Raw genomic sequence first — 24,480 nt, forward strand, 5'->3', positions numbered from 1 at the left:
ACCAAATCTTGGCGTTGCTGCTAAGGGCGACAATGTGTGTGGGGGGGGCACTAACAGCAGGGACTCCTGTCAGAAGAAGTGCTTCAACTGAGGGGCTTCAGGGCCTGGCCTGGCTGTAATTAGGGCTGGAACTGGGATTGTGACTGGGATTGTGGCTCGGATTGGGGCTGGTGCTGGGACTGGGACTGGAACAGGAACACGGCCCCGTCCCACAACCGCCACAACCCGTTCCACCCCGCGCATGCGTCCAGTGCCTCCCCCCCCCCCCCCCCTCCGCGCCGCTCTGCACATGCGCAGTAGCGCGGAGCCCATCACCATCAACTCTCCCCGGCTGTCCCCCGGCGAGCATGCGCACCGCGCGGCTCCAGGCGGGCACGGGAGGCCCAGCGCATGCGCGCCGCCCCCTCCCGGTCGCCATTTAAGCCGCTGGCAGCGCGTCGCCGCTCCCCCCCGCCCCCCCCCCCCCACGTGACATGGAGGCGGGGCCGGGGAGGGAAAGGTCAGCGGCGCCGCCGGCGGAGGGGGAGCGGAAGGTCAGGGCGCCGCCGAGCGGAAGTGGGAGCCGGAGCCCGTCCGCCATTGTGGGGAAGCGGAGCCCGGAGCGGGAGCAGGGGGGGGAAGCGGCGCTGCGTCCGGCCGGCCGGCTGCCTCCTGCGGGGACAATCAGGCGGCGGGGAGGAGAACGAGGAGGGCGAGGAGGAGGCGGAGGAGGAGGAGGAGGCGGGCGGGCGGCGTGCGAGCGACCACTCGAGGCCCAGGCGGAGCGAGGGGATCGCGGCTCCCCGTGAAGAATGTCAGCCACCAGCGTCGACCAGGTACCGGCCTGCCCTCCCTCCCCTTCTCCCTCTCCTTCCCGGCCGCCTCCGGTACCTCTTCCCCCGGCGCCGGGGCGGCGGCCGCCTCCCTCCCCGCTCTCCCCGGCCGCCATGGGCTTGTGCGGGCGGCCGGGGCCGGGCTGGCGGGCCCCTCCGCAGCCCCTATTTATAGCCGCCCATCCGCCCCGCTCCGCCTCCCCAGGCCCGCGGGGCCCCCCTGCCCGGCGGCTTTGTGTGCCCGGGCCCTCCCGGGCTCCTCGCCCCGCTCCCCAGGCGCCTCCGTGCCGCCCTCCTAGCGTTTTGGGGCTGCAGCTGGCGCATCCTCGCTCTCCACGCCTCTCTTTCTCTCTCCTCACCCACCTTTCCTCCCTTCGGGCCTCGTTGCTTTCTCTTCCTTCCCCGCGGCCTCCGCTCTTTCCACCCGCTCTCCTCCGTTTCTTCCCTGTCGCTGTGCTGCGATCCTTCCCGGGCCTGCGAGGTTGTTTTTTATTTTTAACTAATCTTTGGTAGGCCTCTGCTGCTCTTCTTTTCTCGGTGCGTGCTTTTCTGCCTCGCTCTCCGCTTCCTCCTCGGGCCTCTGCCACTCCCCAAAAGTTTTCTCTCTGCAGCCTCCTTCCCTCTTTTATTTTCCCTGTATGCCTTTAGTGTTTTGCTTCTTTTGTCCCTCTGCATGCTCTCCGGTTTCCTTTTATGCACTTATTTCTAGCTCAGTGATCTCTTAGCTTTTCACTGCTCCCCTCTCTTCTGTGGGGGCCTGCTGCTTCTCGACTTTCTTTTAGTTTTATGTCTCTTGTTGGTCCGTGCGTGCCTGGATGAGATATATCACAAAAGAAGATACAGCTGGGGCTTTTAATATTACAGACATTTTTTCTGGTTTGAGGAGAGGGGAGTGACTAACCAATGCAGCTTTAGATGGAGCTGTGTTAAACAGGCACCTAACTCTGAGACAGATGCCTGTGAAAGCAAGATGGAGGTGGTTATCTCTAACCTACCCTAAACTTTCAAACCAGTAAATAACCCAGTCTTTCAGGACTAAAAATTGCTAGAGTGATGGAGCCAGGGGACCCAGTCATGCTTAATTGTACATATATGAGGAGATGAATTAAGTTCTCAGGGTTAGTAGTTGTTTCTGTCTTTAAGCTGTTTTATTTTGCTGTAGAGGAATTAAGGATACTGTGATTTGTACTGTTACAGTGATTCTTAGTGCATGACAGATTAACAGTGTTTTGTAATGACTAATCCTGAAAAAAAATTCTCCTTAAGGTATTTCCGTGTGTGAAAGTGTAGAGACTTAATGTAATTGCCTAAATGAAGAATGTACAGCTTGTAGTTCAGCTTGCAATATTACTGTGTATTTATATACTTTTGTATATCTAAAAGGCAAGACATGGTAGGTTTTTTCTCTGATAAATAATCTTAAGTCAATTCTAAAGATGACGTATCATAATAAGGTTCTAGCACTGGCAGTGATCTTAAGCTAACTTCCTCTGTTTCAGTTTATGCTATGTTTATTGCTTATGTTTCTCAAGGAGGGGCAATCAAAATTCATTTCTTCACACTTTCACCACCAGTTAAGCTTCACATGCTGTAAAAGACTGTAGAATACTTTAATGGTTTTCTGTGAAATTCTTTCAATTTTAAAACGATTTTGTTGGGTTTGTATATCAGCATGTTTTTATAAGAGTTTGAATTTATATTTAAATTGAAAAGAACAGAACTAGCAAATAAATGGAGATATCCTGAAGTAAACATCTGAGGATTCTAACTGAACTTTTCTTTTTTGCTTCCCTCCCCCCTTTCCTATATACAGAGACCTAAAGGACAGGGAAATAAAGGTAAGTTGATTCCTTGTAATTTTGTGTAAATCTCTGATCTTGTTGTTTGTGGAGGTTAATGTGTTCTGAGACAATTATGGGAAGAGAATGCAGCTATAGGATGTCTTATTTCAGAGCAAGATGACAGGAAATGGTGTGCCAAATATTATTTCCCAGCATTTTTTCTATTGCACAATGGCACATCAATTTAAAATGTTTTATTTTGCAGATGAAGATTAATGTCAGGAGTAAGCAGATAACATAGCTATTTATTTTTAGCTGATGTTCTGTGATATGTTTGTATAATCTCTTTAACAGTATACCTTGGGTCTTTCTGTAGAGTGAATAGAATCAGTTTACTAGAATCATCAGGAAGAGTCTTTGAACAGCTTCCTCAGCTTGAGAGATAACAGCCACGTGACTATTTAGTTACTCATATCTGTGAGCAAAACAGATCACCCTCCTTATTTTCAGAAAATTTCTTGGCTTTTCACTTTAGTATTAGTCAGTCAAGACTGTTTTCTTAGTTTTTCTAGGCCCTTTGTTTTTCTTTTTCATATTTCTGTCCACATCTTAGTTATTAAATACCATACTAATCGGGGTTTCTTCCCTCCCACAGAAACAAACAACTAACTACTTAATATTCTTCCCTCAAAAATACTTGGCAAGTCTGTCTTAGACAGCATCTAAGGTTATATCTTACAATTTATTTCTGGTCTGGGATTTATCTTTGATCTCAAAATAATTTATCTGGGATTTATTTTTATTTAATCAGTACACTTTTGCCCATTTATTTTTTTACCTGCTCAGTAAGCTGGGCTGTAGAATAATATGCAAACAGCTACCTGCATGATGTATTCAATATGCTTGTTATTTCTGTATGCAGTAAAGAACCATTTTTTGGAACTTGTGTACTTCTTGCCAATGCTGTTCATTACCTGAACTAATCTAATTGTTCTCTGTGAACTGTCATTTAAAGTTATCCACAGTTTACTTATTCAGTTGTCCTGTCTGTGCAGATTATCTGCTTCTCATTGTATATGTCACTTATGTGTTGACATGTGGTTCCTGAATCTTGTTGAATTTGGCCTGTTCCCTTTTAATTGTGACATGCATTCAGAGAAAAATGAGCCTGTTTGCTTCCTCAGACCTTCTCAGTTTGGTCATACTCTCATGTTCTCTCATATTCTAATACTTACGGAGCTTTTAACTCTTTCTGTCTCTTTAAAACAGTTGTTTGTCTTTCATGTTGCTCTTAAATGAGAAGAAAAGTCAGTTCCATGTTAGCAAGTAGTTTGTGGCTTCCTGTTCTTTGAATTACAGTAAGCTTTTTTCTGAGGTTAAGATGCATCTACTAGAGAATCTTACAAGTAGTTTTTGGAACTGTACTCCATATATATGAATTGAGAGTGAAAGTATTAAGCATCTCTGTTTTGGATGCTGTTTTGCAGTTTGTTCAATAAGGAAAACAAGTCAACTTTACTGACTTATGTTAGCATTTTTTTGTGCTGTAATTTGTAAATACTTCAGAATGTGTGGATCAAAATGCAGCTCATAAATTTCTAAATAAAAAGGTTTTTACATTTTTTTTAATTTGGGTTTTTGTGGAGTGCATCCTATTAAATGTGTATGTATATATATATGTAGGCTGCTGGTGGGAATATGATCTCAATGAAAATTGTAGCGAAACAAACCAATAATCAGCTCAATTTTGTTGAAATATACATTAAAGCAAATAATTTATGAATCTGACTTATAATTTAGCCTTAGATTAAAGGGGTAGGAGGTTGAAGATGGTGGCATAGGGTAGCACAAATAGTCATCTTTGTATCAGACTCATTCAAGAGGATATGTCAGTAGCAGAAATCCTTACTGTCCACATGTTAGACTAATCTTTTTCAGGTGTCATGATATAGTCCCAGCTTAAAGGGACTTTAAGGGAAGATGTGATTAGTCTGAGTCAACAGACTAATCTAAATTTGATTCTGTGCATAAGAATGATGATGCTGAAAAGGATGGTGAAAAGGTTACTGTTTGCATGGGCTGATAGAGCATATGAGAGATTGAGAATAGGCAGTTGAATGGGTGTATGCATGTAAATAGAAAGTATTTATATTGAAATAAAAATACTAAGCCTGCAAATGATAGAAGTAGCTGATTTGTATTGTCTAGTAAAATGTTGTTAATGCTTTGTTCTAGTTAATTATAAGTTGGTGTAATGTGCTTTTTTCCTTTGACCAGAATGTGTGGGATTGAAGTTGTAGGGCGTAGAACAGTACTATCAATCTGCTGGATGTTAATTCCAGTATTCAGAGACTTAAACCAGTAAATTATCTTATCTTGAAAGTTTTCTTATTCTGTTTGTCAAATGCTGTACTGTTGACATGAAACATCAGAATTGATAACAATCAAGTGATGTCTTGAGATGAGGGTGATAGGGACCTGGTGTTCCCCAAGCTCCCTCTTTGCCTTTCTTTTGTTCATGCCAGTGTATCACACCTACGATAGGAAAGTGCTGACTTTTGTTTACATATGTATGTATATATCTTTTTGGTTTTGTAGGAGGCTTAAACATAAGATTATTTTAAAGCAAGAATGAAATGTTACTTGTTTATTTTAGGACTCATTTTCCACATTAATCAAGGTATAATGGCTTCTTCTAAGGAAAAGTTTATTCTTATGCCTTTGGCCATCATTTGTGCATTTTGCAAGTGGTTATTCAAAGGATAGTGGCAGTTAAAAGAGCATAAGCTTTAAGTTCCTTTATTTGATGAGTTGTTTCTTCACAACATTTAATTACATTGTATGTTTTCACTGTTTGCGGAAGCATACAGTATTTTCAGGGTTGGATTGATACAGATATTTTTAGTAACTGTAGATTAGTTTCCATTAGTGTTTTTCATCACTGCCCTGTTCAGTTGGAACACTTAATGTGAGGTTTGGGGTATAAGGCATGCATCTTAATCTGTTTGCTCTTGTTAAATCTGTGTGTGGGCTACATTCTTCATGATTAACATGTTATGTAAAGTCAAAATGGAAAGCCAAAGGAACACTTCTAGTCATGCCATTTCACTGGGGAATGTATACATTTAATAGTAAAGATGGCAGCGTGGAACTACTTTGTGTCACTGACTTAAGATCTCAATACAGAATGAATAAGAAAGGAAATCCATTTACAATAGCATTCTGTGTCATAGCTGACCAAAAATAATTCTAAGTTATCTTTAGATACCTCGGAAACAAACATGGCAGATGTTTATTAGTATAAAGAGATTAATTTTGGTAGGGTTCCAGTCTCGACATGCTTGTATATTCCTTTTTTTGTGGCTGCATGCTTTTAAGACACTTATCCCTCCATTTACTTTTCTATTAGAAGAAAATTGTATTTGAAAATTTTGCTGTCCATACTATTTGGTTAAGAATAAGCAATGGATGTGGCATGGAGAAAAGACTTTGAGGATCATCCTCTGGTGTGACTGGGCCAAACATAAAAAGGAATATAGTGTTCCAGCTCATTAGTGTGTTTCCATTGTGTTTAAATTCAGGATGATTAATGGCCAGAACTGAAACTCCTTATTTATGGGGAAAACAAAATAAAGCACTAATATTAACTTCAGTTGTTACTTAATTTATAAGTATTTTTATATCTTGTTTTAATAATGCTTACCATTTCTGGTCATAGTTGGCTGTAGCTAGTATGCAAACATACTGTGCCAATATGTAGCAATTGAAGTGTCAAGTGTTCTGACTTTTAAAACCCCTGGGAGATACACAAGATGCAAGTTGCTTCCCTCCTCCCCAGGTATTTGCTTTGGAACAAATCTTTTATTGTTCTGTGTTAAATTATGATTTTTCAGCTCTTGTTACTGCTGTCTGAAACTAATGTATTTTTCCAGAATTTTGGTTATTTCTTATGATTGTCTATTCCATTGTTATTTTTTCATCTAGTTTAATTCCCTGAAGATAGTTTGAATTACTGAAATCAAATGTGAAAAAACTAGGAAGTGACATGGTCCAAGTACTGCTTGGTTTGCAGTGTGAGCTTTGGGGGAGGGAAGAACACAACCAAACAACAAAATCTGCTCTTAAAAACTGGCTACGACAAAGGTGAAAGTTTAGTTACGTGGTTGTATATACTTTTCAGAAGCATTTGCTAAAAGAGGGAAACAGGAGTCAACTCATAACTCAGATTTTCCATCTGTCAGAAAATCTACTGGAACTTCTGCTGTCATGAATTTGTAGTGCACCTTATTGATTACTCTAAAACTTGTTTTCACTGAACCTACTAATAAAAACAACAGAAAAGGTATTCAGAAAAAGTAATTTCTTTTTGAGAAGTTAGTCTCAGATTGAAGTTGTATAATTTCAAATCAACAGCCTCCTCATTTAAATGCCTGTTCTGCTTTGCACCATGGGAAGCAGTGGAGTTTAGTAGAAATTTGTGCAATTTGACTTTAAATAATAGCTTGGGAGGGGGAGTTGAGAGATGCTTCAAATAATTTGGGAGCTGCAAAATCCCAGGTAGGTGTAATGCCTTAGATGAAATTAAAAGTAATAGGCTAAGAAGAGCAGGTAGGTAGAGATTCCAGTGTGAAGTGGCACATATGCTGGGAAAGGATTGTAATCACCCTTGGGGACTTTAGTTCCTGCTTATGTCTTGCCTTGTCCCCTCTGAACTTTGGAGATGCTGCTTATTTAGTATAGTGTAATAGTTATGTAGCAATTACAAAATTAAACAGCTGGAATAGCTCTTCCCCGTTGTCTTGGTGGGTTATTGACTTTACTCTCAGCAAGAGAAAAATACATGTTGCAGCTTTCCCTCAACCTGTTGAATGTGTGGTCTGGTTGGTCTGTACATATGCACTTGGTCTGGTACTTCTGGAAACGCTGGATTTATTGCCCATGCAAATAAGGTGTGACTGTAGTTTTTTGTCTGTGGAGTTCAGGAAAATTCCTCTTTCAGGAAGGAGGAAACTCCACAGACAGGAATAGTCTGTTCTGGTTGCAGTCTTTCCAGGCCTCTCCTGAGATGTAATCGGGGGACTTAAAGACAAAATGAACTATTTTCTTTAAATTGGCAATGTGGTGCTTAATGATAATATATTCAGTCTCAAAGCATAAGGAGAGGTATTTCAGTGCACAGGTGATAAAGAAGTGTTACCTAGATTGAAAGTGTGTGATAGATTTCCAGAGAGTATACCTAATACAGATTTACTTTTAGTTTCAGTACAAAACGGTTCGATTCATCAAAAGGATGCAGTAAATGATGATGATTTTGAGCCATATCTAAGTAGTCAGACAAATCAGGTAAGTGAACATTACTTTTTTGAATTTAACTTTGCAATTCAGTGGACTCCCAGGCCTAATTTGATGCTCCTTAGCATTGCTTACTTGTCTGAGTACCTGTTGAAATACAATTTTATATCTTATCATATCTTAAACAGGTAAAGTTGTCTTAAATTCTGGAAAAGATTCAGTTGAAAAGCATGTTCTGATATCTCCTGATCTTGTGTTCTTACTTCAGAAAGATCCAGTTACAAGAAGCTTAAAATAAAACAAACTCAAAAACCAAAGCAAAAGCCCACACTGTAAATTTACAATGAATTAATCGTATTTTAGATTAAGTTCAGAACAACAGTTTCATTGGCTCTGAGGAAATATTAACTGTATGGATGTGATTTCCTTCGACATTGGTAGGAGTATCTCATAGCTGATGGCATAATAGATTGAAGTTTAATATTACTATGGCTTGGTATAACACTTCTGCCAGAAAGGTAATGATTTGTTTTCAGAGCTGTGAGTTGTCTCTGTAGTCAGAAGTTAATATTCATTAAGTTAACTTTATATGTTGTGACTGCCTTGAGAGATGGGGAAAGGGCAAATTATTAAAAGGCTTTTGAGAATTTTTCCGGCTTTCCCATTTCATCAAGTAGTGTGATATTAAGGAGGTGTCAGCTGGATGATGATGGTGCCATATTTTTTCCAAAACAACATCAGAAGTTACATGGGGGGGGGGGGGGGGGTATTCTTTCAAGTGTCTTGGTGCTTTCTCACATAAAGAAATAGCTGTTGTGATTTCCAGGGAATCTTGGTATTTGTATTTAGCCAGTAAACTTTGTTCTTCTAGACCACAAATAATACTTAATGGAAATGTTATGGTTTGAGTATTGTTCCTCCCAAAACAAATAGACATCCTTGCATCCTTTCTGCCATCATGTTCCTGCAGTTGTCTCCTATTAAAAGTGAGAAATCTGACAAAAAAAAAAAAACAACAAAATAGCAAAACTTTAAATCCTAGTTGCAGATATGCCTCTCCGCTTATGAAACTACTGTTGTTATGACTTGTTTTTTAAGATGTTTTGTGGAAAAAATGGCAACTTCTAACAGGTATTTTATTCATGTTGCCTGTGAGGAGCGGTGAAAGTGCAATTTGATTCGTATAATCCTTAAAAACATTTTGGATGGTATTAGAGATTTCTTTGTCTTGTGGATGTAGTCTGTATTGCTGATCTTTTGTTTTATTCTCTTGCAGAGTAACAGCTATCCACCAATGTCAGACCCATATATGCCTAGTTATTATGCTCCATCCATTGGATTTCCATACTCTTTAGGCGAAGCAGCATGGTCAACTGCAGGTGACCCTCCAATGCCATACTTGACAACTTATGGACAGATGAGTAATGGTGAACATCATTACATACCTGATGGTGTATTTAGTCAACCTGGGGCATTAGGAAATACCCCTCCGTTTCTTGGGCAGCATGGATTTAATTTTTTTCCTGGGAATGCAGACTTCTCTACATGGGGGACGAGTGGATCTCAGGGACAATCAACGCAAAGCTCTGCTTACAGCAGCAGCTATGGCTATCCACCTAGTTCTCTTGGGAGAGCCATAGCAGATGGACAGGCTGGATTTGGCAGTGATACTCTGAGCAAGGTGCCTGGTATTAGCAGCATCGAGCAAGGCATGACTGGACTGAAAATCGGTGGAGATATGACGGCTGCTGTAACAAAAACTGTAGGTTCAGCTCTGAGCAGTACAGGTATGACAAGCATTGCAGCCAACAGTGTGCCCCCAGTTAGCAGTTCAGCACCTAAACCAACCTCATGGGCTGCCATTGCAAGGAAGCCTGCTAAACCTCAGCCAAAACTCAAGCCTAAAGGTAACGTGGGCATTGGGGGCCCTGCTGTACCACCCCCACCTATAAAACACAACATGAATATTGGAACTTGGGATGACAAAGGGTCAGTGGTAAAAGCACCCCCAGCCCAACCAGTACTGCCTCCTCAGACTATAATCCAGCAGCCTCAGCCATTAATTCAACCACCACCACTGGTGCAAAGCCAACTGCCTCAACAGCAGCCTCAGCCACAGCAACCACAACAGCAACAAGGACCTCAGCAGCAGGCCCAGCCTCACCAGTTGCAGCAGCAACAGCTGCAAAACCGCTGGGTAGCGCCTCGTAATAGGGGGGTGGGCTTCAGCCAGAACAACGGAGCTGGTACTGAAAACTTTGGTTTAGGTGTTGTATCCGTCAGCTCCTCACCTTCTGGTGTGGAAGTGCACCCAGTGCTGGAGAAACTAAAGGCCATAAACAACTACAATCCCAAAGACTTCGATTGGAACCTGAAGAATGGACGTGTGTTTATAATCAAAAGTTATTCAGAGGACGATATTCATCGTTCCATTAAGTACTCTATCTGGTGTAGTACTGAACATGGTAATAAGCGCTTGGATGCTGCTTACCGTTCCTTGAATGGAAAAGGCCCGCTCTATTTACTCTTCAGTGTGAATGGCAGTGGACACTTTTGTGGAGTGGCTGAGATGAAGTCTGTTGTGGACTACAATGCATATGCTGGTGTCTGGTCTCAGGATAAGTGGAAGGGCAAGTTTGATGTCAAATGGATCTTTGTCAAAGACGTTCCCAATAACCAACTGCGGCATATTCGCTTGGAAAACAATGACAACAAACCAGTTACCAATTCGAGGGACACTCAAGAAGTACCCCTAGAAAAAGCCAAGCAAGTGCTTAAAATAATTGCTACTTTCAAGCATACCACCTCAATCTTTGATGACTTTGCACATTATGAAAAGCGTCAAGAGGAGGAGGAAGCCATGCGTAGGGTAAGAAATCAGTATTATAGTAGCTCTCCTGTTTTTTCTACTTTTGGTAAGCTTGTTATTTCATATGACTGAAATCTCTGGGTGTGAGGGTTGAATCAGAAAGTGATGCTTTTTTCCCAAGGTGTATGTACTTGATACAACTAGCTCTTAATGAAAAGATTTAAGTTCTTTTACCTGTGTTAACAAAACAACAGTTACGTGTTTAACCACAATACTAATGTGGGCATGCATAAACTGACTTCTGATGTCTTTTACTTTTCAAAGTAAACAAAACCTGAATTGAGTGCGTTAACTGAAGTCTTCTAGTTTAGATTTTTTTGTTTCTCTGTATGTCATTAGAAAGACATGAAATTTCAGAAGAAACTTACGTTATTTAACAAAACATTTCAATTCAAATTGTTTTAACAAAATTTTAACAGCAAGATTACTGTGAAAAGTAGGTTTTCCTATTGATTCAATTTGTATTTTTTAAGTTTGTGAAATGTACGAGTGATATACACTGATGACTTCGTACAGTGTCAGAATTGTTTTTTGGACAATTGTGATAGTGCAATTAAAAAGTTAATTTCTGTGATGAAAATTATACCAATGATAAATCTGTAGAGAAAACTAGTTCCGGAGGGGTCAGTATTTCAGAAAAATGGGAAAGGCAAAAAAAGCATTTAATTAAAAGTATTTTTTAGTACTTCTGTTTGTTTTGTGTACCCCTCTCCTAAAAAACTTCTATTCACCATTGGCCTCAATATTCACTTTTGCTGTATTTTTTTCTTTCCAGGCTGGCTAGTAACAGTAAATAGATGATTTGTCTCATGGTGAGAAGCGTTTCAGGGGTCTGGAACTATTGTACTAGTTTGTTGATGTGCAAGTATTCAGAAGTAAGAATTTTCATCACTGGGGTTTGGTGGTAGTACTTTCTGTTCATCAGTCTCACCACCTACTGAACAAAACCCCAAAACTTTAGGGTTTATGCTAATTAGGAAACTTGTGGGCTGTAAAGTGCTGAATTTGTTTTTATTTGAAGCTGCCACCATTCTGGCTGTGTAAGAATTTCACCTGCTCCACTGTCTCCTTACTTCTGTTAGGTTTCTGATAAGTGTCTAGTGATTCTAGCCCTTGAACATACCTAATCCGTCAACATATGTTTGGCATCTCCTGTAGACCGGTGTTGTGTATACCCAAAATCAAGTTTGTAGTTTTATTGCACAACTCTGCAATAAATTATGTTGGAAGGTTTTTATTTGGAGGCAGAATGAATATGTGTGTATAATGCCTTTTGAATATACTTATCTTTTTCCCTTTTTAAAAACAGAGTTGCCCTAAATCAGTATTGTTACTTCTGTGCCATCTTGATGATGGGAGATCGGGCCGCATTCATATCTAATATTCTACATAAGGGGAAAACTGATGTTTTCAGGCTTTAATACAACTTCATTGTTGTTTTGATGATGTTTCAGAAGGATTATAGTGTTTCTGTATGGCCTTCGTGTTTCAGAAGTTTCTTAAATTTCTGATTATTTAAGACACTTTCACAAATAACCTTGGTTGCTTCAAAAGCTGATACTTTTGTGAAAGAACTTGTCAAAGGAGTCATAATTCAGACATGCCCTAGCGTGTTTATTTGTGGTTTTGCTTCCTCTGTAGTAGCTAAAAGCCATGAAATGTAACGGGGAGAGGGAGCATGGCTTTAGTAGTGTTTCTGTGTATGCTAAACTTAAAAATCAAATTACTAAACTCAGCATTTATTGGGTCTCTAGATGACAAAGAGGTTATATATATTTTGTGTAATAAAGGAACATTGCTATTTCCTGTAATATTCTTGGTGAAGCACATGTTCTCCATATGACTCAAGCAGTGAGCTCGGCATTTCTCTGCTGAAACAGCTACCTTTCCCAGCGCTAACGGGAACAAACATACTTGCACAGAAGGCATTGATTCTTCTCCAGCATTGTACAACTTGTTTTTGTGACAAATTCTTAAACAAATAATGACTTTAGTGCTGGATATCTAGTGAGACTTCTTTTGTCGATGGGTTTAAGATATGCCTTGAGCAAATTAATATGTACTTAAAATGTAGGAAGTCCAAATTAAACTAATGCCAGGTACTGAGATGATTTTTATTCTCTTACACTTGTGTTGATTTAAAATGTCTAGGTTTCTTCTTCTGTTATGACACAGTATATAAACAACCTATCCTCAGCCTGTAAACATACAGTTAACTCCTTCGTGATTCAGGCATAGCTCAGAAATAATTACTATTGTAAGCTCTGTTTTATGGTTAATTGAGTAATCCTTTCCCTAGTGCTGTCTAGGTTTTTATGGAGCTATATATAAATTAGTGCACTTTCTACTGCCAGTAAAACTGTATATTCTATGTATAAAATGCCCATTTTCTGTGGCAGCTGTGGGGATCATTTTGTTTCTAGTGTTATGAAAAATGTGTTAATGGCTGTTAATAAAATATTAAGTGCATCAGACAGCAGGAGTCACTTGCGTGTTCCTTCAAATTCAGTTAATATTTTGTTGTTACAGAGGTGGTAACAAACTTTCATACAGCCAGTGATCTAAACATAACAGCATGTGATTTATGGATTTAATTTACTTTATAACTGTTCATCATTCCAGCTAACTTATTTTAAAGTAATTGGTTGTAAAAATTTAATCTTAACAGCTCAGGGGGATCAATAATTAATTTCCAATATGACCTATCAGTATATTTTATTAAAATAGGGCAGTATACTTGTAAAAGTGCAGTGAATAGTCTGATGAACATGAAACTTTCTTAACTTGCCATTTGATAAAGGTTACTTCCAAATGATTGTGAATAGTCACTTCAAGTGTAAATACTAGAGCTGCAGTTTGTACTGTTGTTTGATGTGACCCTGTTCTGGGTGATGTCCCCAAAAGTGGGATTGGAAACAAATTTGTGCAGTAATCATTCAGTTTTCTTATGGCTCAGGTTAGTGTCCTGTTTTAAGTGTGCAAATGGTGTAGTCCTAAGGAGCAAAGAAATCTTGCCCCTCTTTCATTAGGTTTGTCAGTAGTATGTTGAAATCTAAAATTGTTAGTCCTTAGTTTGAACTACTGCTTTGGGGTGTAAGTGTGCATAATTGCATTCAGATTGTTTGAAACTGTTGGATTGTCTTTAAACAGAAAGCAGTTAGAAAAAGGTGTTTTTTAAAAAGGAGCAGAAAAAAACACAATTTAGGAGTGCATAATTACAGTAGAAAAATAAGTTGCAAAAAAATCAGTATTTCAGGTGCATAACTATGTAGATGAAACTAACATGGTTTTGACTAAAAAAAAGGCTGTTAATACTCCAACTTCACCCACAGGTGGTGGCTTATTAAACTATAACTATCTGTTGTCTGAGGACCTCTTGAATTCTGCTGTTTGTAGAATATAATGTAAAAAAGGTCATGGTCCCACATAACTGTGGAATGCTGACATAGTAACTGTAACATGTAATTGTCATGTTAATGTGATAGTCCTGAAAAATAGTTAATTGTTATCCATAGGGAACGATAATGGAAATGCAGTATGTATTCATGTTTAAAAATCCAAATGCAAATTAGATAACTTTTCAGGAAACCTTTAAATGGCAGGTCAATAAACATTTAAAATGTTAGCTTTTTCCTGTTGTACTACATATCTTGTAAGAGGGATGCTGATATAGCTGCACTTTGATTTAAGTGGAGTAATTTACTACTTTCTCCTTTATTATGATACTAATGCAACTTCTGTTTCTCTGATAAGTTGGGTCATTTCAGACTATAGTGTTATATAGTGTTATATATAGTTCCACTCTAGGACATTGATGTCTTTATGCTTGATTAGATATTTCTTAAAAATATCTTGAGGGAGGGAAGTGAAAAAACATCCATTAAGAGTAAACTGACTCTTCCCTCCTCCGCCAACCCATTCAACTACTATTTTTGTAATGTCAAATTCTGATATAGACACACAATCCTTGCACAAGTCTAGGAAAACAGGTAGTTAATGGACATTTTAAATGTAGCTAAGTATTTGTACTATTCTGTAGTACTGCTTTAAGTTTGTGTAGATATGTCTAAAGGACAATCAAAACAGTAAATAAAACAGGGTTTCTAATACCTTGTGAGAAACTTGTGCATTTACTGTATGCTTTTGTTGAAGTTTTAAAGGTTGTTATCTTACAATTTGCTTGAACTTGCGTATCTACAGTTTCTTCTTTGTAAATGCAGTGATATTGCAGTTCTCAAGTCTTTTTTAAGAAAGAAAAATGGTCAGAAAGTATTATCAGAAGACTTTTTGCTCCCTTGATATTCATAAGATTAATGTGTTACCCCCTGGTCTTGGGAGAAGAGGATTGTTTGAAGCAAGGTTAATTTAGATATTGATCCAGAAGTTTTGTCCTGTGATGCCATGCATAGTTTCCGTATCTTCATTTGCTTCAGCATCTTAAGTCATTTGGAAATACCTAAAAATGACCTACAAATTCTCTTAGAGGCATACAGATTTCAAATGTACGTGTTTTCTTTGCATGTGGCTGAGATAGTTGCTTGTGCTTAGAATTTTTTACAGGATGGGGATGGTTTAGAGTGGTCTGAGTATTAAAAAATGGTGTCAGAGTGACTATGTAAGGGTTTAGGTAGTGGTGTGGCCTGCCTTCCTGTAGGAAGGAAAAAGGTGCTGCAGCAGAGAAAGTCCAGTATGGGACTGTTGAATGAAAGAGCTGGAATGTAATTAAACTCACAGGTGGTCTTAGTTTAGAAAGAGACTTAGATGGATCTTCCTTTTTGCCTTGAAGTTGCTGCCTGCAGAATGAAGACTGCAGAGCCCTTTTTATTGAGGGGAATTAAACTCTCTGGCTCTAGGACTGGAATGACCAATTTCTCCTGTAAGATAGGGACCCCTATTGGAAAAGCTAGGAATATCAACCAACTGGTTTACCTTACTGTTCAGAGACCAGGTATTTTTGGAATCTAATTCTTTGTTCTTGAATATGAAGGTAGATCCTTAAAACAAGACATCAAACTTGAATTGAGTGTTATCTGTGATAACTTTGCTATTTCTAAATGCTGTGTCCAAGTAGTCTTTTATAGGATAAAGGAGCAATTCTAAATCCCTTCTTCCAGAGCAAAAGCAGAGCCCTGAGTGTATGTTAGTAGCTGTTAAAAAACCATGCAGCAGCCTTTTGCTTCCTGCTGCATCTCCTCAGATGACTCTGAAAACAAATTGACTAGAACAGTAGTGCTTTTTCCTGCTGTTTGCAGGAAGTGGGAAGAAATGTGTCTGTATAAGGTAGTCACAGCCCACATGACTTTCTAAACTATTTCAGCTGTATTTCATTATTTCATGTCATGGATGGACTAGTTAGGAGAAAATCAAGGAGAGATTGATAGTGGTGCTTTGCTGGAAAACCATGTCAGCTTAAAACCATACAAAGCTTATATATCTAGCAAAGCTGTTTCTGTACATTCAATTGAACTAGGATTGTTGAGGTTTTGTATGAAAATTGATTGGCTTTAACCTCTAGAGTCATCTATTTGAAATTAAGTATTACAAAGTTTTTTTATTGAATGATGAGCTGTTTGAGCCAAGTTCTGTTTAAACACCTTTTCAGGGGTCTGATAGTGTTCTTAATAAAAAGTGGTAATTATTATTGTATGCTTCTCTACTTAGGCTTATGGTTGGTTGTGAAAATGTAAACTTGTATGTTAATTCCAGTTTCATATGGAATATAATGAGAAAGCAAGATAAAAACGTTCACGGTTCCTCGAGGCAGACTGTAATTTCAGTTACACATCTGCAAAGATTGGTGAGGCTTAAGGAAAGTCTGAGAAATTCTTCCCCAGTATATTTTGTAGACCCTGCATTGAATGTCATAACCCTTCCAGGGCTACTCTAGATTCCCTAGCAGAGCAGTAAAGATCTTGTTGTCTGTGGGCTTCTGAGTAGAAGTAACAAAGGTGTTGGTCATCTTTCTGCTCCTTTCACTGTGACAGTGATCATCAGTGGATGCAGTTTCTGTGGATGCAGTTTTGAAAGCTATCAATTGTCAGTCTTCTAAAGTCAATATTGCACTGCTTACATTGTTAACAATTAGTAATGAGGAGCTAGAAACTTGATTTTTTAAAAACTTTTTAATGAGCTTGCTGAAAATGGCTGTATTGTAGCTAACTAACATCTGATATTTTGATGTGTACAGCACTGGAGGGAAGCATTTGCTACTGCTGTTAGAATTGACCAATCCATCACTGAAAATATCTGTCTGGGAAAACAAGACTGGAAAGACTTTCCTAGCTCTAGTACAAGCATGATTTCTGCAGAGCCTTTCTTTGTGTTTTCATCACATGGTATCTTCAAACTAGTTAGGTTTCTTTCCCCACCTCTGTCTTGAGTGTTCATACCCTGCTCTTTAGTATGTTGTAGAAATTCAGATATGGATTCAATTTTTTTAAAAGTATAACAAAATGATGTGATCTGTCTGTTCCACTAACAATGCTCTGCTCAAGTTTAAATTTATTTACCACTTCCATTGTAATTTTTCAGTTTTGCTGTTGCTAAGTGTTGCAGAGGTTGAAATAAAGTAAGATGCCATCAAAAATGATATGAAGAGTAGATAAATAAGTTTGGTAGATTTTCTTAACATTTACATGCTAGAAAGCCTTACTTATTATCTGGACATGAAATGATCTGCAACAGCGAGATCTCATGATTATTAATTCATAGGGCTTACCAGGAGAAGGAACTGCTCTGGAGTTTTAAAGCTTCATTTGACTTCCTTTGACTTTGTTGATTTTTAATTTGTGGCTTTTAGTTTGAATGTTGTAGTAAGAAATAAAAAGGAGAAGATATCTGCCACAGAAGAAACTTCTGGGTCCATGTAAGGCTTCTGGAAATCCTTCTCATCTGACCTTTTCACAGATTCCTAGAATTCACTAGAAGTACTACTCAGAAAAATGTATTTTATCTAGTTGTGAGGTAATAAATGTCTTAAGAGATGAGTGAGAAGTCAAAAGGGACTCTTGCTTGGCAAATTTTTAAAATTTTGGTAAAGTACTTAGTTAACAGCTGATGACATTCTTGCTGTAAATGGGGTAAACTATTTTTAGCATTTTTTCAGTTTTCTCAGTAATCAGTTCTTCGTTGTGGTTCTGAAGCACTAAGGTCAATTTTTATGCTGTTACAGCTATAATGACAGACTGGGGTGCAATAAACTGCAGATTATGGCTGATGCCATCAGTAAATGAGATTTCATGAACTTTGCTGTGGCTTCTCCTCACCACCTCTACAGCTGCCTCTGCCAGGTGTTTCTGCCCACGCAGCAGAGCTGGCAGAGCACCTCACTTCAGAAATGCAGTCTGACATGTTAGCTTACTTTGCAGATGAACATGAAGATTAAACCAAAGTTTGCATCGAAGCAACTGAGATATGCCACATGCTGGCTTCTGAAGCTGCTCTAAGCATACTACCTCTTGTGACAGAGGGGCAAAGCAGACATCTTCAGGCATGAACGTTTTAAATGTTGCAGCAAGATACACGAGTTCAGCAAAATTTTGTTTTGCAAGTATAGCTGATTGTGCTGGAGGTGAGCGTGTGGGGAAGCTATCTGCAATTTGCTTGGGTAAGTTTGCAATCCTCAATAGATTTCAAAATGGACACTTTGAAATGCTTGTACCTCCAACTACTATAAAAAAGCACAAGCCCTTCCTTCAGGTTTACTTCCTCTCACCTTTAAGCTTCAGTTTATGGGACCATGGAGGAAAAAAATCAGCTGAGGACTGTAGCAGCTCTTTTTGTTAGGTCACCACTTAAATTTTTGCTGCTAAAAATCAGTCTTTCATTCCCCTTTTGGGGAAAAAAAAATAAAAATCCAGAAACCAGCATTATGCTTCTTGGCAGTTTCCCTCAGATCAGAAAACATTTTTGTTAGTTAGAAGGCTGAAATTTTGTTGGCACAGTGATTGTTAAATCTGAGGGTAAATTACCCTGCAGTTGCTTTTCAGCCTGGGGTCATTCTATTAATGCACTGAATTTAGAGAACTGAAATTTTGAAATAAGTCAGCCTAACAGTTCAGACCAGGTTGCTGCATTGCTCATTTCATACCTTCATTCTCTCTAGATTGAGACATCTTTCTAATGCCTGAGCCTCTTTAGGTTCACCTTTGTTTGGTTTTTCGGTTTGTGTAGCAAGTTGTTTGCGTGTGTGCAATCTGCTCACCACATGGTCTATAGCTAACAGTTACTGCTAACCAGCTGTTGCATTCCCACATAGTTCTAATTCAAATGGCTAATTACTTTCCACTCCTGCTCATAAACTCCATCTAAAGCTGGATAACCTCACTTTGGCAAATTGTAAAGTGAAGCAGGCTGTGCTGGCCTTTGGCAGGCAACTTGAATTGACTAGAGAAGCTTTTTACCCTAGGATGCTGAGGAGAGATTTGGCAAAGATGTTGCTCATCTGAATGTAAGGAATAACTAAGATCCTTTTTTAAATGGGAAACATGGTACAATCCAGACAGTACACTGGAAATTTCCTCTGTGCTGATGGTGGAAAGCTGCTTGGGATATAGTCTTCTGATATTCTGTCAATAATCACTGGTTATACAAAAAAAGGAATACTTTTTGAGATAGGAAGTGAAGTTGTTAGTGAGTGATCTGACTTAAGGCTGGGGAGGGTTCTAGTTTGCTTCTGAGCATAGTCTTGTCCTTGTGTTTTGAAGAAATCAGGTTTTGCCTCAGTTCATTTTGCTGTACACAGTGCCAAATGTCACTGATACCAATATATCTGAAGAACAGTGTTTGCACATGTTGAAAAATGTCAGGTTTGTTGGTCTGCTTTAAGTGCTTAAATATACATGTAGTAATATGTAACCTCGAGACGACAGGAAAGGTGCATTGATTTTTCTTAAAACCTTTTTTTCCTCTCTGGAGTTCGAAATGGACTTGAAAATTGTAAAACCTCCCTTATTTAGTCCACTGGAAGCAGGTATTTGGGATATTGCCTTTCTATAGTGAATTTTTTTGAACTGAAGTGCATTTGGCTCAAGGGTGCATGAAATACAAGGCTGGTCAGCTTACTGTGCAGTAGTTCAGGATGCAGAGAAGCTTTGTAGACAGCTTGAAGTGTTTACATCTGTAATACCTGCGAATGGATGGCAACTGATGGTATTACCTGTGTATAGATACCAATATTTTAAATACTGCTTTGTTATTTAACATAGCAGTTTCATAGGCTACCACAGTACTGCAGGAGTGGTTTTCAGCACTTTGTGCAGTCCTTTCGGTTATGTCTGCTAATAGTACAGCAATAATCTAAGATGTACATGAGCAGGCTATTTTTGCATGCCTTACATGCATAGTGAGGCATGAGGCCAGTGATCATGTGCTTTTTAGCCTGGAGATACTCTTAACATACCAATTTATATTAATGACTGATAGTATCAATCTCACTTTAAAAACACTATGCAAATATTGGTCACTTAACTCTGAACTAGGAAAAATACTGCAGAATAATGTGAATGTTGTTCCTAAAATATACTGAATTTCTGTAGATTGTACAAGTTCAGTTATGCAGCTACTGAGACAGTGGGATTATTACTGTGACTAAGAACTTTGTGCAAGTCTTACTTTTTTTGTGTTCATCTTGAAGCAACTGTTCTTGAGGCAGGAGTCTGTCTTGGAGAAGACTAGAGCATTAGCTGTATGCTAATAACCAATTTAAGTGTCACATACACTTTTCATTATAATGTCTTCTGGGGAGAATTTATTTGTGATCCTATGCTAATTTTCACTTTTTCTAAATAGTTTCTAGCATAATAAAGTTTCAATATGATATGAGATAGTGGCTTTGAAATGGTTCAAATACCTCCTGGTTTATTTTGGTTTTCCTTGCTATGTTTGTTCCATTTATAACATACTGTGTAATGCAATAATAATAAAAAACACTGCAAATTACTTCTGTTCTCCTTTAAATGGGGGAGGGAACCACATCTTCCATGAAGGCATTTTAAAACATTTATGTAACCTTCTCAGTTTTACACGTTTTTTAAAAAAGGAAATGCTATTGGAAGAAAAGTTCTTAGTTTCCTGAAGTCAAACAATAGTGTCTTCCTGCAGTCTGGTTAGAAAGATACATAATGAAGACAAGAAGAAATAGTTCGTTGATGTTTTTTTTCCTAGAAGTCATATGTAATTGTATGTTTAATGAAGTAGAGAAAATTGGTGATAAAGAATCTGTGATAAAGCATTGAAAAAGTTACTCCTCTGTTAGTCTTGTAATATAGAGGAATGTTTTGTTAGTCCCTGTTAGAGATGCAGTTAGTATTTTAGCCTTTAACCATAGAAAGATGTTCGTTGTTTCTTTTATTACACATGTTGCGTATTGTCTTCCTTTACATTAAAGGCTACATCTCAAAATGCTGTGGCAGCTTGGTACTGAATATGAGCCTGATTCCAACTCAGGCATGCATTTAAGTATTGTTTTCGCATTTTTTTCCCCAGCCTATTCCTAATGTTTTTGCATTTCATTGGTAAAAGTAACTTTTTAAAAAATGTATGAATGGCTGTATAAATATCTTTTACTTGCCCTCTCAACACCATGATGCATGGAGGTGGTGGTATTGGTGCAACTCGTTCCTTTACCTTTTGATCTTAGGCGCATGGAAACATTTACTATAGTGGGCTTTGAATAAGGTACCTGGGAATACGATCCTCACCTTTTCAGGTATTTAGTGGACAGATCGAATATTTAAATCAATTTAGAGCATTTTTGACAAATTAAGTAGCAGATTTACCTCTTGTATTGTTTGTAGGTTCTCTGGATTCCTTAATCAGTTCACTTTGTGCAATATATTTTATTGGCAGCCTTTTAAAAGTAATGTTACAAAACCTTTGGTTTTTGACAGCTGTTTTTTGAGCATCTTTGCCTTTTAATTTGACCTATAGTTGTGTTTCTTCAGTGCCTTATTTTCAAAAAGTTGTCTTCAACTACGTATTTCAGATTTCTGAAAAAGCTTTTTCTTTGAAAGCTAGTTGCTTGATTTAAGAGAAATGACAAGCAATGTTATTGCTCTAGTGAGAAGAAAACAAAGTTTATGTATGTGTATTAACATTATTTTTCTTTGTTTTTGTTTTCTTTCAGGAGAGGAATAGAAACAAACAATAACTATATGGAGATGTCCTGCTAGAATTACAACACTAATGATGTAGACTCTGGAAATGCCTAATATGTCTAAGAAGACGTTATTAAAGCTTTTTTCTGCTTAAGGTGACATCTTTGAACACTTTAACACAAAATTGACTCTTCTTGTAATGGTTCTCATCAGTGCATCTGCCCTTATACTCTCTCACCAAACACACTTGAGAACTGTACCTTCGTCAAGCACTTTCTGTCCTGAAGCTTTTACCAGTATCTGCTGTCTTTTGTATTTATGCATCCTAGCTAAGGCACAGGAGACCGAACGAATGCAAGGATTCATTAACTCTTTGAATTTGTTAAATACTAACATTTAACCATTAGAAGTGGTTCAATGATGTGAGATTCACATTGCTTCAACTTAATTTTTTTCTTTGTTGTAGTTTTTTTTAATTGTCAGTTTTTAGCTATTCAACAGATTAAAAGCAAATCATGCCATATTTAGTCCTGGAGTAAAACTCAAGTCTAAATGTTCATGTGAAATTATTGTAGTAATCTTTTAATATGGCAAAGCAACTTTAAGCTGCAGTTTAGCCAAATGAAACGTAACATAAAATTATATTAGAATGACATTTCCCTTGTTTCAAACTGTTTGGTGTAAGAGAATATTAATATGCAGCTTGGTGGACGCCACCAGTTAATGCACATTTCTTTTTTTCTGTAACATGTATACTGAAAAAGTGCATTTGTCTGAGGAACTGTTTGTTTGCTACCACTCAATGAATCTCAGTTTTGAGTAAATGTACCTCAGTCTAAATCAGACTTTTTATGACCTTTATAACTACATTTAAAATAATCTTTAATTCCTATTTCTGGGTGTTTGCAAGCCTGACAGATTGCTATCATGAAAGTGAAAATTTACTCCTCTAGGTGATTCACTAGCTAAATAAACATAATTCTTGTTTAGCAAGCATATACTGTTTCTCAAATCTTTTGTTTCATTGTCCCAATGTTCAGCTATTTTTTCCCACATATTGAAAACATTTTTAAAGAAGTACTTTGATCCATGGGGATGACATTTGTAGCCATTTTAGCAAGATTTTTTGTTAGAACATTCGATAAGAGTTTTAGAATACATATTAAAGTGATTAATGCTATACTAGCTTTTAACTTCTCAAAATTATGTCTTTTGTTTCAGTTTATATAGCCAAGCACATTGTCTGCTGGAAGGGAGTATTAGAAAAATGTTAAGCAGGTGTATTGACTGTACAAAATACTGAACAGCTTGTACCAAACTCCAGGGATAGCTTTCTCTTTTTAGAACGGCACTGTAGAAGTCAGATATGTTATAGCTTAAAATAGCAATACCACATATTATTTGAACATGTTTCATGTCTTAATGTCCAACACAGATGTTTATATTGTGTTTCGAGCCTTTCATTTATAGATTCTGGCAATCAAAGTTCTGAAGCTTAAGTTCTATAGCTTTGTTTTGAATATTGGCTATTTTGCTGGATTTTACTTTCTCTCTTCTTAAGCCCCTAGCTCTCTTCTGACCTTGCATACAGAAAATCTTCAGTACATGCCATTTCTTCCTTGTTATTTAAAATACTATTTTATAACAAGGAGTAGCAGATATGAATCTTAATGTTTACTGCCTGGTTTCTGGAAGCCCAAAGTGGAAGCCACTCCCATGTTTTGGAGAAAAGAAGCAATCACACTTAAATGCAGATAGGGTAAGGAAGGGAAAACTACATGCTTATTATCTGAGGAGTCTAGGAGATCTAGGAGAGAAAGGTTGCAAGCCCCAAACCCTATGAAACTTGGCTTGAGCCCCAAAATTTCTACTTCCATGTCTTTTTCTTGCTAACAGATTTTGTAGGTATTTGTTTCCCTCTATTGGTTGACCTATGGATTACTGCCTGTTATTCTAACTGTAACTAATTATTTGAAGTGGCAAAAAACAATGTTGTAAGTTCAAAGAATGTAGTCCTTCTGATGATCTTTCGAGAGATCAGCATGTTTCTACTTCTTTGTTGCAAAAATACCTTAAGAAAATGCACAGACATTTCCAGTTAAGAAAGCTGCTCTTAGTCAGGTATTCAGGAATTGATTGCATGTGCAACCTTAGTTTGCTTCCACTGCAGTATTCATATTTTTGCAGACTTAAAGTATTCCCTGCTTTACCCCTTGCCTCTTTTACTCTATAGCATAAGCGTTGCTCTTTGATTGAATCAGGTTTAGTATAAAATGGGTTTGTCACATTGCAGACTTGGAAAGCTTGGAAAATGAGAGAGGATTGTAAGAGAAGGAGGCGATCACATTTAGAAAGCTGTGACAGTTCTTATGCTGTTCCAGAATTGTTAGCAATTCTACAAATAGAAGAGTTTCATTGCTGGTGGTATTAGTCATGTTGTGACCGACTTGCAGACTGCTGAGAGTTTAGTATGTGCAGCTGAAATGAAAAGGAGTTTTATGTGCATATAAAGTGCTGTAAAAATAGTGTATAATGTTGTAAAATCAGCTATGGAGTCCTGTACTGGTTAATGGACACATGACACTTCTAGCCTTCAGCTTTCTTATGCACGAGTTATTTTCCTCCAGAAA

The 24,480-nt window shown here is 38.3% G+C and overlaps 1 protein-coding gene across 1 annotated transcript; it reads left to right on the forward strand.

Moving 5' to 3' along the window:
- Positions 1-451: 451 nt before the first annotated feature.
- YTHDF3 (YTH N6-methyladenosine RNA binding protein F3) lies at positions 452-22,848 on the forward strand. Its single transcript, XM_080582395.1, has 5 exons — positions 452-815; positions 2,626-2,650; positions 7,851-7,936; positions 9,162-10,754; positions 21,880-22,848. Exons 1-5 carry the CDS (start codon positions 792-794, stop codon positions 21,901-21,903), a joined length of 1,752 nt encoding a protein of 583 aa, XP_080438521.1. The 5' UTR covers positions 452-791; the 3' UTR covers positions 21,904-22,848.
- The last annotated feature ends 1,632 nt before the right edge of the window (positions 22,849-24,480 follow it).

Source organism: Anser brachyrhynchus, assembly GCF_964034855.1.
Source record: "Anser brachyrhynchus genome assembly, chromosome: 2".
In the NCBI taxonomy this organism is placed as follows: domain Eukaryota; kingdom Metazoa; phylum Chordata; class Aves; order Anseriformes; family Anatidae; genus Anser; species Anser brachyrhynchus.